Below are 15,361 nucleotides of genomic sequence, written 5' to 3'. Positions count from 1 at the left end.
TCTGCCAACAGACAGCTGTTAAAGCAGTACGGTGTTATTTCATTGTTTTTTATCCTAAGCAGAGCTGGTAGCAGTGCTTTTTATTAAGACTGCCTGACACTTCCCATTACGATACCCTGTGCATGACTTTGCCGACATGTAACCATTTGAGCTAAAAATTTACATGCCATCCTTTCTCTGCCTTCTCTAATTAGAATTTGAATTCTTTAGGTCAGGGACTGTTTTATACTACATGTTTATACCATGCCTGACATGATGGGTAGCTGATCTCTACTGGGGCCTCTTGGTGTTTCTGTAATAAAAATAGTAACTATGACTTCTCTAAAGAACATCTACTATGTATGGTGACCACCATGCAGCAAGGAGTTATAAAATATTCTTCCCCCCTCCCCGCCTCCAAAAAAGAAATGAAATATAAAATGAAAATGCTTAAGCTACAAGTAACTGCACAGATATCTTATTTAAAGTTCTATCTTCCACGGGGAATGGTAAATAAATATTTAACACTATCAGGTTTTATTCCCTTGGAAGCAAAGTGGAATGGAATTTTTCATTATCTTCTGTGAAACTCAACCATGCTTAGGAAGATTTTTCATCAAGCTCATTCACATAATTGATTAGATAAGTAATGAGTGGTCTGGCAGATAAGCCTCTCCTGTGGTTGGTCCAAACATCTTGGCATATTATATTAACTCTTCTAAGATATTGCTCAAGAGAGCAAAAATATAATGGAACCCCATAATGCCTAACTTATATATTGAAAAGCTGTAATTGCTTCCAATTTGGTACACTCATGTATCTGGGACTCAATCCTGCTGCCCTTACTTATGTGAGCAGTCCCGTGAGCAAAGCCTGCAGAAGTAGCCCTTAAAAATATTTCATTTGAACACATCATGCAATTTACGTCCTTTTTTGGTGAACTGCCATGAAATAATTACTAGAGCTGGGTGAAAGCTTCATAACAAAATGTAAAACTGGGAAGTTACCCCCAGTTGGAGAGTGCACTGGAAACCCAAATCTCATGTCATGTTCACCCAAAGTTTGGCATGAAAGTTAAGCAAAATGAGTCAGACACTCTGCAAACATTTCAACTATTGTCAGGCAATACTTTAAATAAAACCAAAACCAAACACTCTTACCCAACCCTGCAGCAATTCATATGCTGTAATTCCTAGTGACCACCAGTCTACTGGGTATGAATATCCTGGGCCTCCATCCATAAAGGCCTGGAACACTTCTGGAGCTAAAACAAATAAATCAAATCTAATGAAGTGCATTGTATTTTAAGGTTAAATGGTAGCTTGTTAATAACATTTGCATTTGAAAAAAAATGAATAAGTGTGCAGTTAGGTGAAAGTAATCACCCAATATGCATGCAGAGATACACAGAATTGTTTTCAGGGATGCACAAAAGAACATAAGAATGGTCATACTGAGTCAGACCAAAGGTCCATCCAGCCCATTATCCTATCTACCAACAGTGGCCAATGCCAGGTGCCCCAGAGGGAGTGAACCTAACAGGTAATGATCAAGTGATCTGTCTCCTGCCATCCATCTCCACCCTCTGACAAACAGTGGCTAGGACACCATTCCTTACCCATCCTGGCTAATAACCACTAATGAGCTTAACCTCCATGAATTTATCCAGTTCCCTTTTAAACCCTGTTATAGTCCTAGCCTTCACAATCTCCTCAGGCAAGGAGTTCCACAGGTTGACTGCGCGCTGTGTGAAGAAGAACTTCCTTTTATTTGTCTTAAACCTGCTGCCCATTAATTTAATTTGGTGGCCCCTAGTTCTTATATTATGGGAACAAGTAAATAACTTTTCCTTATTCATTTTCTCCACACCACTCATGATTTTATATACCTCCATCATAACCCCCCTTAGTCTCCTCTTTTCCAAGCTGAAAAGTCCTAGCCTCTTTAATCTCTCCTCATATGGGACCCGTTCCAACCCCCTAATCATTTTAGTTGCCCTTTTCTGAACCTTTTCTAATGCCAGTATATCTTTTTTGAGTTGAGGGGACCATATCTGTACACAGTATTCAAAAGTGTACGCAGTATTCAAAAGTTCCCAGTTTAACTAGAAATAAGGGGTTTTGCATGCCCAACTGCACTGTTTGGTGTTCAAACATAAAAAGAGAGATGGTCAAGAGTGCACAACATTCAGGCTTTAGTCCTTCCTCAAACACTTCCTGAAAGTAGAGTTCTCTAAGTTCCTAGTCATTACCCTATACATAAATATATTATATTATAACAACCCCCATTGGGAAGCTATATATTGTAACATGCCTAGCTCAGAATGCAGATATCCTACTGTACTCTGAGAGTACGTAAGGCAAAATATTATCAGTTATTTTGAAAATACCTAATTGTGCATTGAAAACGTCATTAGATTTTAAAAAGAATCCAGGGAAAAGATATATTCATTGTTTATTAAATGTTTCTAGATACATAGAGGCAAGCACATTGCTGAAGTGGGGGAACTATATATGAAATATGTTTGCTATATAATGCCTGGAAAAATAAAATGAATAAATGATCTTCGTGAGCCAAGTTCAGCTCTAGTGTAAGCAGACTCAATTAAATTAAATTTAATTTTAACTTAAATTAATGGAGTAAATGCTTTCTTAACACCGGAATGAATTTGCCCTTATGAATACAGACAACTGGTAGAAACAACAATAACTTTAACCACTGTACTATGACCACCAGACTCATTTCACTTAGGTCATTCGACACCCATCACATAGAATCAACTTTTGGTCACTACTGACTTGAGATGGATTGGAATTGGTGACCAAAAGGTGAAAGGCTGTATAATTCTTTGCCAATTCCCTGAATCAGTCATTCCCTCAGTATTGAAATGGATATAAAACTCCTGCTTTAGAGTTTAAACCAATCTCTAAGAATTAAAGATTAAGATGAAAACTTCCTGGGGAACATCTGCTGCTGCACCTGCTTCTGCTGATGGCCACTGTCAGAGAACGCATATTGGAATAACTGGACCGTGACTCTGATCCAGTGTGGCAATTCATATGTTTCAACACACAGTTAAAGATCCTGAGAGGCTTTATCATCCATGTTGTTATCTTCCAGGCAAAACATTTATCAGGATTTTTTTTGGCCATCCATTTTATATTTCAAATTCTATCTGGATTGTTTGGGTTTGTGAATTAAAATAAATTAGAGTAAACCAAATTTGTAGGAGTTGAAATGTAACTAAATATTTTGGGAAACACAAAGTTCTCCAACTGATTTAAATTTCTGTGTTGAACAAACTGAAATGCAAAGAGTCACTTTGACTGTATTTCCACAGAGGGTTAATTTAGTGGTTATTTTATTTATTCGATCTAGAAAATAAAACAAGACATAATAAATCTCAAACTCATGTATCATACATCCAAAATTCTATATTAGGATGGAATTAAGTTAATTATTTTTTAAATTAAATATAAATCCAGATACTGATACAAAATCTGACCTGATTTGAGATAAATATACTATTTATGAAGTGATAAATGCCATAGAAATAGCTTGCCCACAAAAGAAAGCCTTTGATCTTATCAAAATCAGATATATTAGTTAACTTTAGTAAGAAAAAATCCTCTAAATAAGACATCTGTAGAATCTTTTGAAAACCACAGACAACTAAGGTATGAAATGAAAAGGCAGTCATGCTTTTCTAATTATTCCATAGTATAATGTCAGTAAACTCTGTGAGAACACCACATTCCTTGGGTATTTTCTAAACAATGGTAACGCCAAGCAGAACCATGATGCTAGATTGCAATTACCAGGTGAGTTCTTCCATAGCTGATACTGAGACTAATGCACTACATTACCGTCTCATCACTTACAATCGCACACTAATGTTAGTGTGGCAGTAAATGATCTATTCTCTAATCTAGTCACAACTAGTTCAGAGCAGCAGCCAGGGGTCTGACTATCTCATTTAGGGAATCTGCCTTAACTAAATAAAAGGAGTTCCTTATGGAGAAGTATGTGACTTTTGGATCATTTCATGGGACATCCTGGAGACGTAGATTAAAACTCCCTTAAGTGATGAATTCAGAAAGTCCATAAACCTATTATTTACATCTTAAGCCATACTTACATACAGAGCAGTTCTTTATGAAATATACAACTGGAATATAACAGCTTGTTTTTCTTACACACACACAAGTCATAATTGTCCCTCATTCATATTTTAGGACAGTTTAGCAATTATTGGGTTGAAAGTCAGTGAAGAAAGCTTGCTTGCTACATAGGCATATTACTCTGTTGTAAGGTGCAGCATGACCCTCACTATTTAATTCATAGCTCCACTGTTGCAATGTGGTGAGGGGGTCCTGGTTCATTTCTGTGAGGTAGTGTTGAAAGTGCGTCATTAATGTAATGTTTAGAGTTGTGTCTGAGGGTTGTAGCACTGCCAGACCGCTACAGCTGGGTTTTTCTAATTCAGTGCCTGGGTTATTTATTTATTTTATTTTATTTGTTGTGTCTGAGAGCTGCAGTGAACAATGTCACCTCATCCCCGAATTAGGCTAATCAGCAGGATGCGCTTCGAGTTTCAGCACTGAGCCAACTGTTTGTTTGGTTTTGAGGTCTATTTAAAGGTGCTCTGTTTTCCCACCTTAAGCTGGTGACAGTGTCCTCAGATCAGAAAATGAACATTTAGGCTCCTGTTTTCTAAAGCAGATAAGCAGCTTTTCTCTGCTTTAATGGTATGTATTTTCCTTCCAGAGCAACTCTCTGTAGTCCAACAGCTTGAGTGACAGTTTTAGGATTTAAGCACTTGCTCTACCAGATGAGAAGAGGCTGAATGAGTTAAGGTGTTGCATCAATTATGGCAAGTTACGTGGTATCTTATATGGCCCTACTGAAGTCAATGGAAGTTTTGCCATTAACTTCCATGGCACCAGGATTTCACCCTTGGGCCCTGATTCAGCAAAGCACTTAAGCATATGCTTAAAGTAATGTGTTTAAGTCTCCGAATGCAGTTAAAATTAAGCATGTGCCTAAGTGCTTTTCTGAATTGGGATCTTAGGTCCATAGGATACCATCAGATCTTTTTTGCAAAGCTCTGTGATTTGGCAATAGTGGTGCACTTCAGGGCCTGACAACAGCCTTCTTGCTGAATTTTGGACCCATAAGAGGATGCCTCCCTGAAAAGGAGTGGCAGATCCTACATATGAGCTTAGAAGAGCTTTGAATTGAGGTGTATGGAATAATGAAAAGAGACTACAGTAACTCCTCGCTTAAAGTCATCCAGGTTAAAGTTGTTTTGTTGCGGATCAGTTAGGGAGGATGCTCATTTAAAGTTGCACAATGCTCCCTTATAAGGTTGTTTGGCAGCCGCCTGCTTTGTCCAGTGCTTGCAGGAAGAGCAGCCCGGTGGAGCAAGCTGGTGGGGGCTTGGAACCAGGGTGGACCGGCAGCCCCCGTATCAGCTCCCCGCACCCCTAAGCTCCCTGTGCAGCAGCCACCCAGCAGGCTACCGATTGCGGCAGTTCAGCTGTCACTCCCACCACTGCCATGTGCTGCTCCTGCCCTCTGCCTTGGAGCTGCTCCCAGGAGCCTCCTGCTTGCTGTGCAGGGGAGGGGGGATAAGGGGTGCTAGTGTCAGGGTGTCCCCCTCCCCCCTACTCCTGCCCCCTGCTTACCCCTTCTCCATATAGAGCAAGGTGGGGACAGGACAGGGCTCAGGATGGAGACAGCTTGCTGGCCTCAGCTGCTGTCTCAACCTCCTGATCTTTTTTAAAGGCAATGTACTTAGTCAGTGTACTTAAAGGGGCAATGTGCATCTCTATCTCTCTCCCACACACAGGATGTGTGTCTCTGTCTGCCATGCTGTCTCCCTCCCTCCATTCCTGCTGCCTTGTAGAGTGTGAGGTTTACTGGCAGGTTTAATAATAAACAAACTCACACTTTTAACTGCAAAGGCTCTCTGAGTTATAAATCTTAATTTATTTATTTACATTAACAAAGGTAACCCTTTGGGGTCAGTCGAATGCTAGTTCATCATTTAGCAGTAAGGCATTCCGCAGGAAACACTCCATCCTCTTTTCAGAGTAACAGCCGTGTTAGTCTGTATTCGCAAACTTCACTACCTCAACCAAGCTTCTCAATCATCATTGCTGTGTACAGTATTAAATTGTTTGTTTAAAACTTATACTGTGTGTGTGTGTATATATATAGTTTTTTGTCTGTCGAAAAAATTTCCCTGGAATCTAACCCCTGCCATTTACATTAATTCTTATGGGGAAATTGGAATTGCTTAACATAGTTTCGCTTAAAGTCACATTTTTCAGGAACATAACTACAACGTTAAGCGAGGAGTAACTCTATTCTGTGGAGGCCAAATTCTGAGTAAAACTGTTTGGGATAAAAGCAAGTAAAGAGTTTGCAGGGGAGCTTTAAAAATTGCCACTGACTTTACTCATTGTATTTATTGAAATATGTAAAACAATTATCCAGCGCTATTAAGAGTAAAGGTCAAATCCAGCTCTGATGCCAGGGCTGTGGAAATCCCCCAGTAACATAACCAGTGTGGTTCTACAGTGTGAATTGAAAGAGCCCAGGTAAGAGGGAAAATTCCACTTCTGCCTGGTCCCAGTGAAATCCACCCACCAATGCTCTTCAGCAAGATATTAAGTTAAAATCACTGGGCCTGATCTTACTAACATACATCATTGCATTGAAGTCAATGGGGTTTTGTGTGGTAGCAAGCATAACTCTTACTGTGAGGTTAAATGCTTCACTAGCTCCTTCCAGATGTCTGGTACCATGAGCTCTGGGGACTACAACCTCACAGAGGAGAGATGAAGTGCTGCTGCAGGCACTAGGCTCTACAGACTCCAGTTCTTGGTGAGTTCCCATAAACACACATTTCAAGCAAGTAACAGAGGACTATTTTACTAGGGCTGGAAAAAATAAAGGGTACAAATGGCCCTAGGCATAAGGACTTCAACAGTGATAATAAAGTTCAAACCAACAGTCCCTAACTCAACCCCTAAGAGCCATCCAGAAAAGGGTGAGGAAGGTAAGGGTCTCCCTGGAACCACGCCATACCACCCTCCTCCTTGCAGGTGGCTGCCTATTTCCTCCTGCTGTAGTTACTGCTGACACTGTACCTGCAACAGCATTTACACAGCCAGCTCCCAGGCTGGACCTCCAGTCCCTACCTCTCTCCTGAACTGGTCCCCTCTGACTTCAGGAGATGCTTCTTCTTCTTTTTTTTTTTTTTTTTTTGGCTGTACCTGTGATTATGAGCTTTCTGGGTACTGGACCTGGTAATATAGCGCGCTCCACTGGTTAGATACTTTCCCACTCATTCAAGTGACAGGAAGGAGGCAACAGGTTCATTTAGTAGTATAAGAACAAGTGATCATTTGCTGACTATTTGATGAGGCACAACAGTCTTGTTAGTTTGTAGAAGCAGAAGCCACACAGAATTAAAACAAAAACCTGATTTTCAGAGGTTGTGAGTATCTGCAGCTCCCATTGAATCCAAGGGATTTAATTTTTGTCACATTCTCAATCAGCATATTCTGCCTTCCGATCTCCATACCTTTACATCTACTTACTGTGCATTAGCCAGGATAGTAGTTTTACTCGTCCTTTTGACGGTTGAACTCAATTAAAACTGCAGGTGTTAAGGACTTCTGGAAATAAGACCCTAAACTGGGCACTCAAAGACACAGGCACCCAAAAAGGTGGACACTGTTGAACATGAAGATCTCAGGGACCAGACAACTTTTGGCCTAGATAAAAAGGAATTTCACTGTGCACACCCCAGCGGTGTTATTGCTTATGGTCAAACCCTATTCCACACAATACTGAATGAAACTGAAAGCCTACAGTGGTCATAAATCAGAACAGGATAGAGAAGAGTCCATGTCCCATGTTACGACACCTGTGCCAACTTTAACAAGGTAAGTGAGATCAAAGATGATTTACTGGCAGGTTTAATAATAAACAAACTCACACTTTTAACTGCAAAGGCTCTCTGAGTTATAAATCTTAATTTCTTTCTCATCCACCTCTACGCTTTTTCTCTTAACATACTTTTAATCTCACTCTGTTTTATGCTCGTTTGCTTTCTTGAAAACTGACACAAAATGAACCTGTTTGGGTGTAAACAGAGTCTGTTTGAATGTATTCAAGGGTCTCCAATACATTTTCTTTTTAAATGAACTAATAAATAAAATAATATACCATCTCCTTTTCCAGAGTTCTATATGTTAAGATTTTTGTAAATCTTAAAATATCTTTTGGCATTCAAAGATCTACAATGCTGAATCATTGAAGATCTTCATAGATTCTAAGGCCAGACAGGATCATTTTGATAATCTAGTCTGACCTCCTGTATAACAAAGGCCATAGAACTTCCCCAACATAATTACTGTTTGAAGGAGAGCAAAGCTTTTAGAAAAATATCCAATCTTAGTTTTAAAATTTTCAGTGATGGAGAATCCACAACCACCACTGGTAAATTGTTCCAATGGTTAATTACCCTCCCATCTCTGCATCCAGATCTCTCAGTATAGCATTTTATGATCGATTCACCCATTGCATGTTTTGCTTTAGAGTGAAATCATATTTGGAGAACAGGTAATAACTATAATTAAGCATAAAAACTGTAAAGCATGTTTCCTTCAGGTTACTGCATTCATTCTGATGGGTCTGTCAAACATTGCTAGACATGGCTAACTTCAAATTACCTTAATCTAGCCACATCAGTGCTCCATGCTCACCATTATTCATTTTAATTGTGTACTTTGAGCTTCAAGTACATTTTGTGAAATAGATCATTTCTGACAAATTAATTCATAGATAGTCTTCTGCTCTGCAGTTGTCATAGCAGCCAAATGATCTATACTTTGGCAGAACAACAGTGATGCAGTTCATGGTTATAGGTATGTTGTAGAAAATGACAAAGCTGACTTGAATTTTTACTTAATCTACTGATAATTCTGCTCCCTACTTGTGACAAGTCCTCAGTATCCAACATTACCTTGCACAAGCAATAAAAGGAATATAAATATAATTGCAAACAACATTGTACTCACTTTTCTATGATCACATAAAACTTTATTTAACCAGAAGCAGTTTTTGTAAAAGACACTACACATAGGCCAAAACATTGCCCATAGTTAAACTGAGGTTGCCTGAAGTTAGGCACCTGAAGAAAAGTTGAACTCAATGGCCAAAATGTAAGTGCTTAGCACTTTTGAAAATCAGATCATTTTTAATTAGGTGCTTAAATATGAGTTTAGGAGAGTCACTTTAGGTACCCAGGTTTGAAAATGTTGAACACGACAAATTAATCGACTTGAGGTTTGTTGCTTTCAAGAGTGACTGGCCCAAACAGAGAATAACTATTACCTTCCTCGATAGATTACCTTTCTGATCACACCAGTGGGCACTATCGGACAGCATTATGAAATCAGGGCCTTGACATGCCTCTGGGAGGAATCCCAGTTGTCAACAGGAAAGGAGATTTCTTTTTTGATGAACTGTTTTAGTTTCATTCGTTCAGTAAGAACCTAATTGAAGAGGCTCTGGTGTGCCTGTCCGGTGCTGCTTTTGAAACTGACAGGTGTTGATTAGGGAAGCTTTGGGAGGCTTATAGCAGAGATTTTTCACACAGAGAAGCATTATTGTGTTCTCTAATGGGGCAGGTTAGAACTGTATAAAATCAGTGAAGGGGGGGGAGAAGATGCAGTGCAGACCTTTTCAAGTGACCTTTATTTTCTTCTAATGCATCTCCTGGTTTGCAATACGTGTAAGCAATAATGATAGCAGTGCAAGGCAAATCCTGAAGATTAATTACTGGTTGGTCAGAGTTGATGGCCTCAGATGCAGCTGAGTGCTACTAACCCAAGCTGGTCATTCATTCCTCTGAAATGTCCTGTACTGAGGTTATCATTGCTACAATAAATTGAAAATATATTTTTTAAAATCATAGTTATAATATGGCCTATTATTTAACAGGTGAGGGAGTCTGAATTTGTACGCACAAGGTTATTGCTAAAGAATTAATGCCGTGGTATATTAGACAACCAGACTGGTGGTGGTGTCGTCTCTCAACATTATCTCCAGCGGGTGAGCATCAGTGAAAAAGTGAGAAATCTGCATACCACTGTGTGCGATGGAAATCATTTAGGTTCATAGCATATAAAAACAGCAGCACACTCTGCTCATTCAATGGCACTCATATACCACAGCGATGGAGGCTGCATGAGAACCTAGATAGATAAGGTAATTCAAATAAATAACAAATGGATTCCAGGATAAATACATTCTGTGTCATATAAAAGTCTGCATGTAAATTGTAGGCTTTAACCCTGCAAAAATGTACTTAACTTTATGCACTGGGAGTATTCCCATTGAGTGAGTAAAGTTAAGCACATGTGGAAGTCTTTGAAGGATCAGGGCCAATGCTCGTAGGGGTAGGGAATGTGTCTTTTCTGTATGTTGGCAAGGACCATGCACTTGTGAGTATTTACCAATTAAATAGCAAAATACAAACAAACATGCATACTCTCTGGCATTGAGCCAAATGGTCTATGGTTAATTTTAACATGCTAAAATAGGGGAGTTCATTGAATTATAATCCTCAAAAAATGCCCTACTAGTGCATTAGACTAATCAATGGAGAAGAATGGAAGCCTAAATTGCAGACATGGGAGACAGCAAATTACAATGTAACTTCCTCAGTTGCTATGGCGATGAGTGTTATAGAAATGCCTTTAAGTACATAAAATACAGAGTTGCGAGAGATAACTTATTAATTAGTCCAACAAAAGACATGCTTCTATGAATCAAAGTCTCTTCATCAGGCCATGATAAATAGCAAGATAATCTACATTGTGTAGTAGAAGATTGTTAATTCAGAGCCACAATCACAGTCTGATCAAAGAGAGATGGGGCCAGATTTTCAAAGGTATTTAGGTGCCCAAAGATGCACATAGGTTCCTAGTGGGATTTTCAAAACACCTACACAGGTTGGCCACCTAATTTCCATTGATTTCAATGGGAGTTAGGTGCCTAAATACCTTTGTAAATCTGGCCCTTGGTGTAGAAAGTTGTGAAACAATCATAGGTATGGATTGGAGCTTCCCAGCATAATTAATAGTTTTGTCAGGATTACAATGACACTATGTTCTATCAATCAAACCAAAAGCATAGGGTGAGGACAAAACAAATCAATATATTTGAAAGCACACGGCCTTCCTCCTCATTTTAACAAAACAGCATTAGAAGAACACATCTAATAGAGAGACTACTCCATTTCTAGTGTGGCCATATTGGTGGTAAAGGAGACACATTGCAGTTAAAGACTGATCCTTGGGGCACCAATGGACCTCAAAATCTGGGCAACGGAAGCACTGATCTGACCTCCACAGATCCACCCTTGTCTCCAAAGCCATCCTCCTGCTGGAGCCCAGAATGACTAGGATGTGGGGCAGCTCCCACACCATGGATTTCTGCTGCAGTGCTGATTTGTGCTCTGTTTGCCAGCAAGCAGATAAATCTGATTGTCCTCTCCCCTTGGCCACAACAGAAAAAGGTGAAACTCTGGTCCATTCTTTGCTAAACTGTCATGAAGGGACAATGACTTGGCCCCCATCTTCTCTGTGGGAGAAGGAGCAGTGGAGATAAGCAGGTGAATACATTGCAGTGACTAAAAAGATTCCTACTGATTTCAGTGGGAACTGGATAGGGCCCTCAAATGCACACATTATGAAACTGTCATCCTACCACATACACACTTTTGCACTGGGCTAGTGCATACACTTCAAGAAGTATGTAATGCTGATGTACTTACACTGTGTGCAAAGGATGAGACAGGGCTCATGTGCTGCATATATGCAGTGCAGCAGACTTCATGCCAAACATGATCTAAAAAGACTAATATTCATATTATCTTTACTGCCCACACACAAAGTGCCATTTCCAAAGTCCTATAGTTAGGCCAAATCAAAAACAATTTCCACTAGAACACTCAAAGGCTCTTCTGAATGACAGGTTCCTGCCATATTTCAACATTCAATTCCCAGATGGGAGCGGGCAAAGGAGACAAAGGGAACTGCATTCTGGGTTACAGTGTTTGTTACTTAACTGGTGCTACAGCTCAAGCAGGTAGAATTACTCACAATGGGTGAAATCCTGGTCCCATCAAAGTCAATGGCAAAACTCCCACTGACATCAATCAGGGCCAGGATTTTCACACCATGCTTTTTTGATTGGGTCTGAGAAAGCAGTCACTATTTTTATAAAATGCATATCTAAAAGAGTATATTTTTTCAACTATTATCTAAAATTCAAAAGGCATTCTTCACCATATAACAACTGGAATTAGGTGCCTAACTTGCTTAGGCACTTTTATAAAATAAACTAGATGCTCCTCTGTATCTTTCAGCACCTAAATCCCTTTGTACATCTGGTCTTTAGGCCCAATTCAACAAGGTATTTAAGCACATGCCTAACTAAGTCGATTGAAGTCACTGGGGCTACTCTTGTTTCAAATTAGACAAATGCTTAAACACCTTGTTAATACAGTCGTTTCAATGAAAAGGACAAATGGAACTTGGTTTCTGAAATCTCCAGATTTGTAGTTTTGTACATGCTCAGAGGAAATGCTAACAGCTTTCTCAGCATTTGCACAGAGGCATTCCAATATCAATTTTCACTTCTCATTAAAAAAAAAAAAAATCTCAGAGAAGGTTAGTACTTCTGCCAACTGAGGTTTAAATAGAAAGCAGGAATTAAATCAGAGGGGTAGCAATTAATTTCCTATTTAGAAGAGTAGCAGTTTAAAAAATGAAATGAAAGAAAACAACTTTTCCCCTCCACTGGAAATGTAAATATCAACTTGTTTGAACAGTAAGTAGCAGTTCGCCTCCTATTGCACAGAATTTACTTTTCCCTTTTGCCTCCCATAAGTGCAGCCCCTTCTCCACATGGTGGGATGGTAGAAATGGGGCCGGTAGGGGATTTCCCAGATTCCCCAAATCTGGAAGCAACATAGAATCTATATACAGACAAAATCAAAGTCTATAATGCTGTTGTCCTCACAACATTGCTCTATGGGTGTGAAACATGGATATGTTAACAACAACACATTAAAAAGTGACAATTTCGATTGGCAACAACTGTGACAATTGCTGGGCATCAAATGGCAGGACCAGGTTTCCAACAGTGAAGTCCTGAAGAAAGTTGGCTTAGTCGGCATCAAGGCTCAGCTCATTTGATCTGCACCCAATTGAGACGGATTGGTCACGTAGTTTGAATGCCTGAGACCAGCCTATCAAAACAAGTCTTCATTCTGAATTAAGCTCGGGAGCTTGGAGGGCTTCAAAGACACCCTGAAACAAAATCTGTGCAAAACAAACATTTCTGATTTGACTGTTGAGCAACTGGCATTGATCATATTGCACAGTAAGGGCAGGTGTCTGAGACTTTGAGAAGACTTTGAGACTTTGGAGCAGCTGGAAGCAAAGTGTCTGGCACAGAAACAACGTGCAGCCCGGCAACTAGGCAAATGGCTCTGTGGCCAATGCCACAAATGTTGTTCTTCCCAAATTAGTCTATGGAGTCATGCAGAGACCCATTAGTACAAACTATGACTGTCAACATCTGCTCCACAATCAAGGTAACCAGCATCACTTTTCCTTTTTACTAAAGAGCAAAAATCTAAATTATAATGACTAAGTTTCTGGTTGAGTTCTATTAATATATGTGAAAGCTGAAATAAGAACATAGGAATGGCCATACTGGGTCAGAACAAAGGTCAATCTAGCCCAGTATCCTGTCTTCTGACAGTGGCCAATGCCAGGTGCCTGAGAGGGAATGAACAGAACAGGTAATCAAGTCATCCATCCTTGTTGCCCATTCCCAGCTTCTGGCAAACAGAGGCTAGGTACCCCATCCCCACCCATCCTGGCTAATAGCTATCAATGGGCCTGTCCTCCATGAATTTATCTAGTTCTTTTTTGAACCCTGTTATAGTCTTGGCCTTCACAACATGGTCTGGCAAAGAGTTCCACAGGTTGACTGCATTGTGTGAAAAAAAAACACCACCCTTCCTTTTGTTTGTTTTAAACCTGTTGCCTATTAATTTAATTTAGTGGCCCCTAGTTCCTGTGTTATGAGAAGGAATAAACATTTCCTTATTTACTTTCTCCATACCAGTTATGATTTTATAGACTCTATCATACCACCCCTTCGTCATCTCTTTTCCAAACTGAAAAGTCCCAGTCTTATTCATCTATGCTCATACAGAAGTTGTTCCACACCCTAATCATTTTTGTTACCCTTTACTGAACCTTTACCTAGTGTATATCTTTTTTGAAATGGAGCGACCACATATGCATGGAGTATTCAAGTTGTGGTCATGCCATGGATTTATAGAGGGGCAATATGATATTTGCGGTCTTAAATGTGCGTGGTACATGGTAAAATGGTACTTCAAGTCTGAACATACTGGTAATTTCTAGTGATTGGTTAAGGGCTGTTTTAGAAGGGTAATGTTTCTTTATTCACACCTTCAGTAGTTAATATGCCTCAGTAGTTTTTAAACCTCATACTTTAATATGATTACATCAGAGCAAATATTTATTAGATTACATTAGCTGAATACATACACTGATCCTTTAGCACCTTACTAATCTGCCATGTAGTTATACAGCCTCTCTTGCATCTATTCTTAAATATGGCCCACTAAACAACTTAAGTTCTGAATGTAACTCTGTGTGTGTGTGTGTGTGTGCGTAATCACTAGACCAGCTTCAATAAGGCAGCATTATGCTGATGTCTAACACACAATGTTGGTCCTATACATTTGAAATGAATATATAACCGTCTCAGGCTAATGAATATGAAATGTATCCATAACTAAGTGTCCTTCTTATTTTGTGTTCTCAAAGGTCTCATTGCAGTTAAACTGTCACATCTTTTCTAGTAAGATATTTGAGCAATCATTTGCATTAATGTCTGGCAGAGTATTATGAGCTAATGGATTGAGTATAAGGCTCGGACCCAGGAGCTTCCATATTCTATTCCCATCTATGCCACTGACTGGTGTTAATAATATTGGGTTTATGTAAATTATAATCTTTAGTTTGTTATTTCAGAAATATTAGTTTGCTATTGCCTCACAATATTCCTCTGGGGCAGGCAAATTTCATTGCCCCCAGTTTATATGTGGAGAAACTGAAACTTGGCCAGGTTAACTGATTTGCATAAAGTCACACAAGAAGTTAGTGGAAGAACCAGAATTAGACCCAAGTACCCTACCCCCAGTTCAATGTTTACTCCACTACACCATAGTGTTCCCCAGATAGGTTTCTGT

General features: G+C 39.5%; 1 protein-coding gene across 1 annotated transcript in view; it reads right to left on the bottom strand.

The window, feature by feature from the left end:
• STK32B (serine/threonine kinase 32B) overlaps positions 1-15,361 on the bottom strand; it is a 254,347-nt gene that overhangs the window by 42,131 nt on the left and 196,855 nt on the right. The window contains exon 7 of the mRNA XM_073340132.1: positions 1,140-1,243. Within this exon, the coding sequence (XP_073196233.1) occupies positions 1,140-1,243 (104 nt within the window). The remainder of the gene's footprint in view (positions 1-1,139; positions 1,244-15,361) is intronic.

This window comes from Lepidochelys kempii, chromosome 4 (assembly GCF_965140285.1).
Source record: "Lepidochelys kempii isolate rLepKem1 chromosome 4, rLepKem1.hap1, whole genome shotgun sequence".
In the NCBI taxonomy this organism is placed as follows: Eukaryota; Metazoa; Chordata; order Testudines; family Cheloniidae; genus Lepidochelys; species Lepidochelys kempii.
This window is presented reverse-complemented; position numbering and strand designations above follow the sequence as displayed.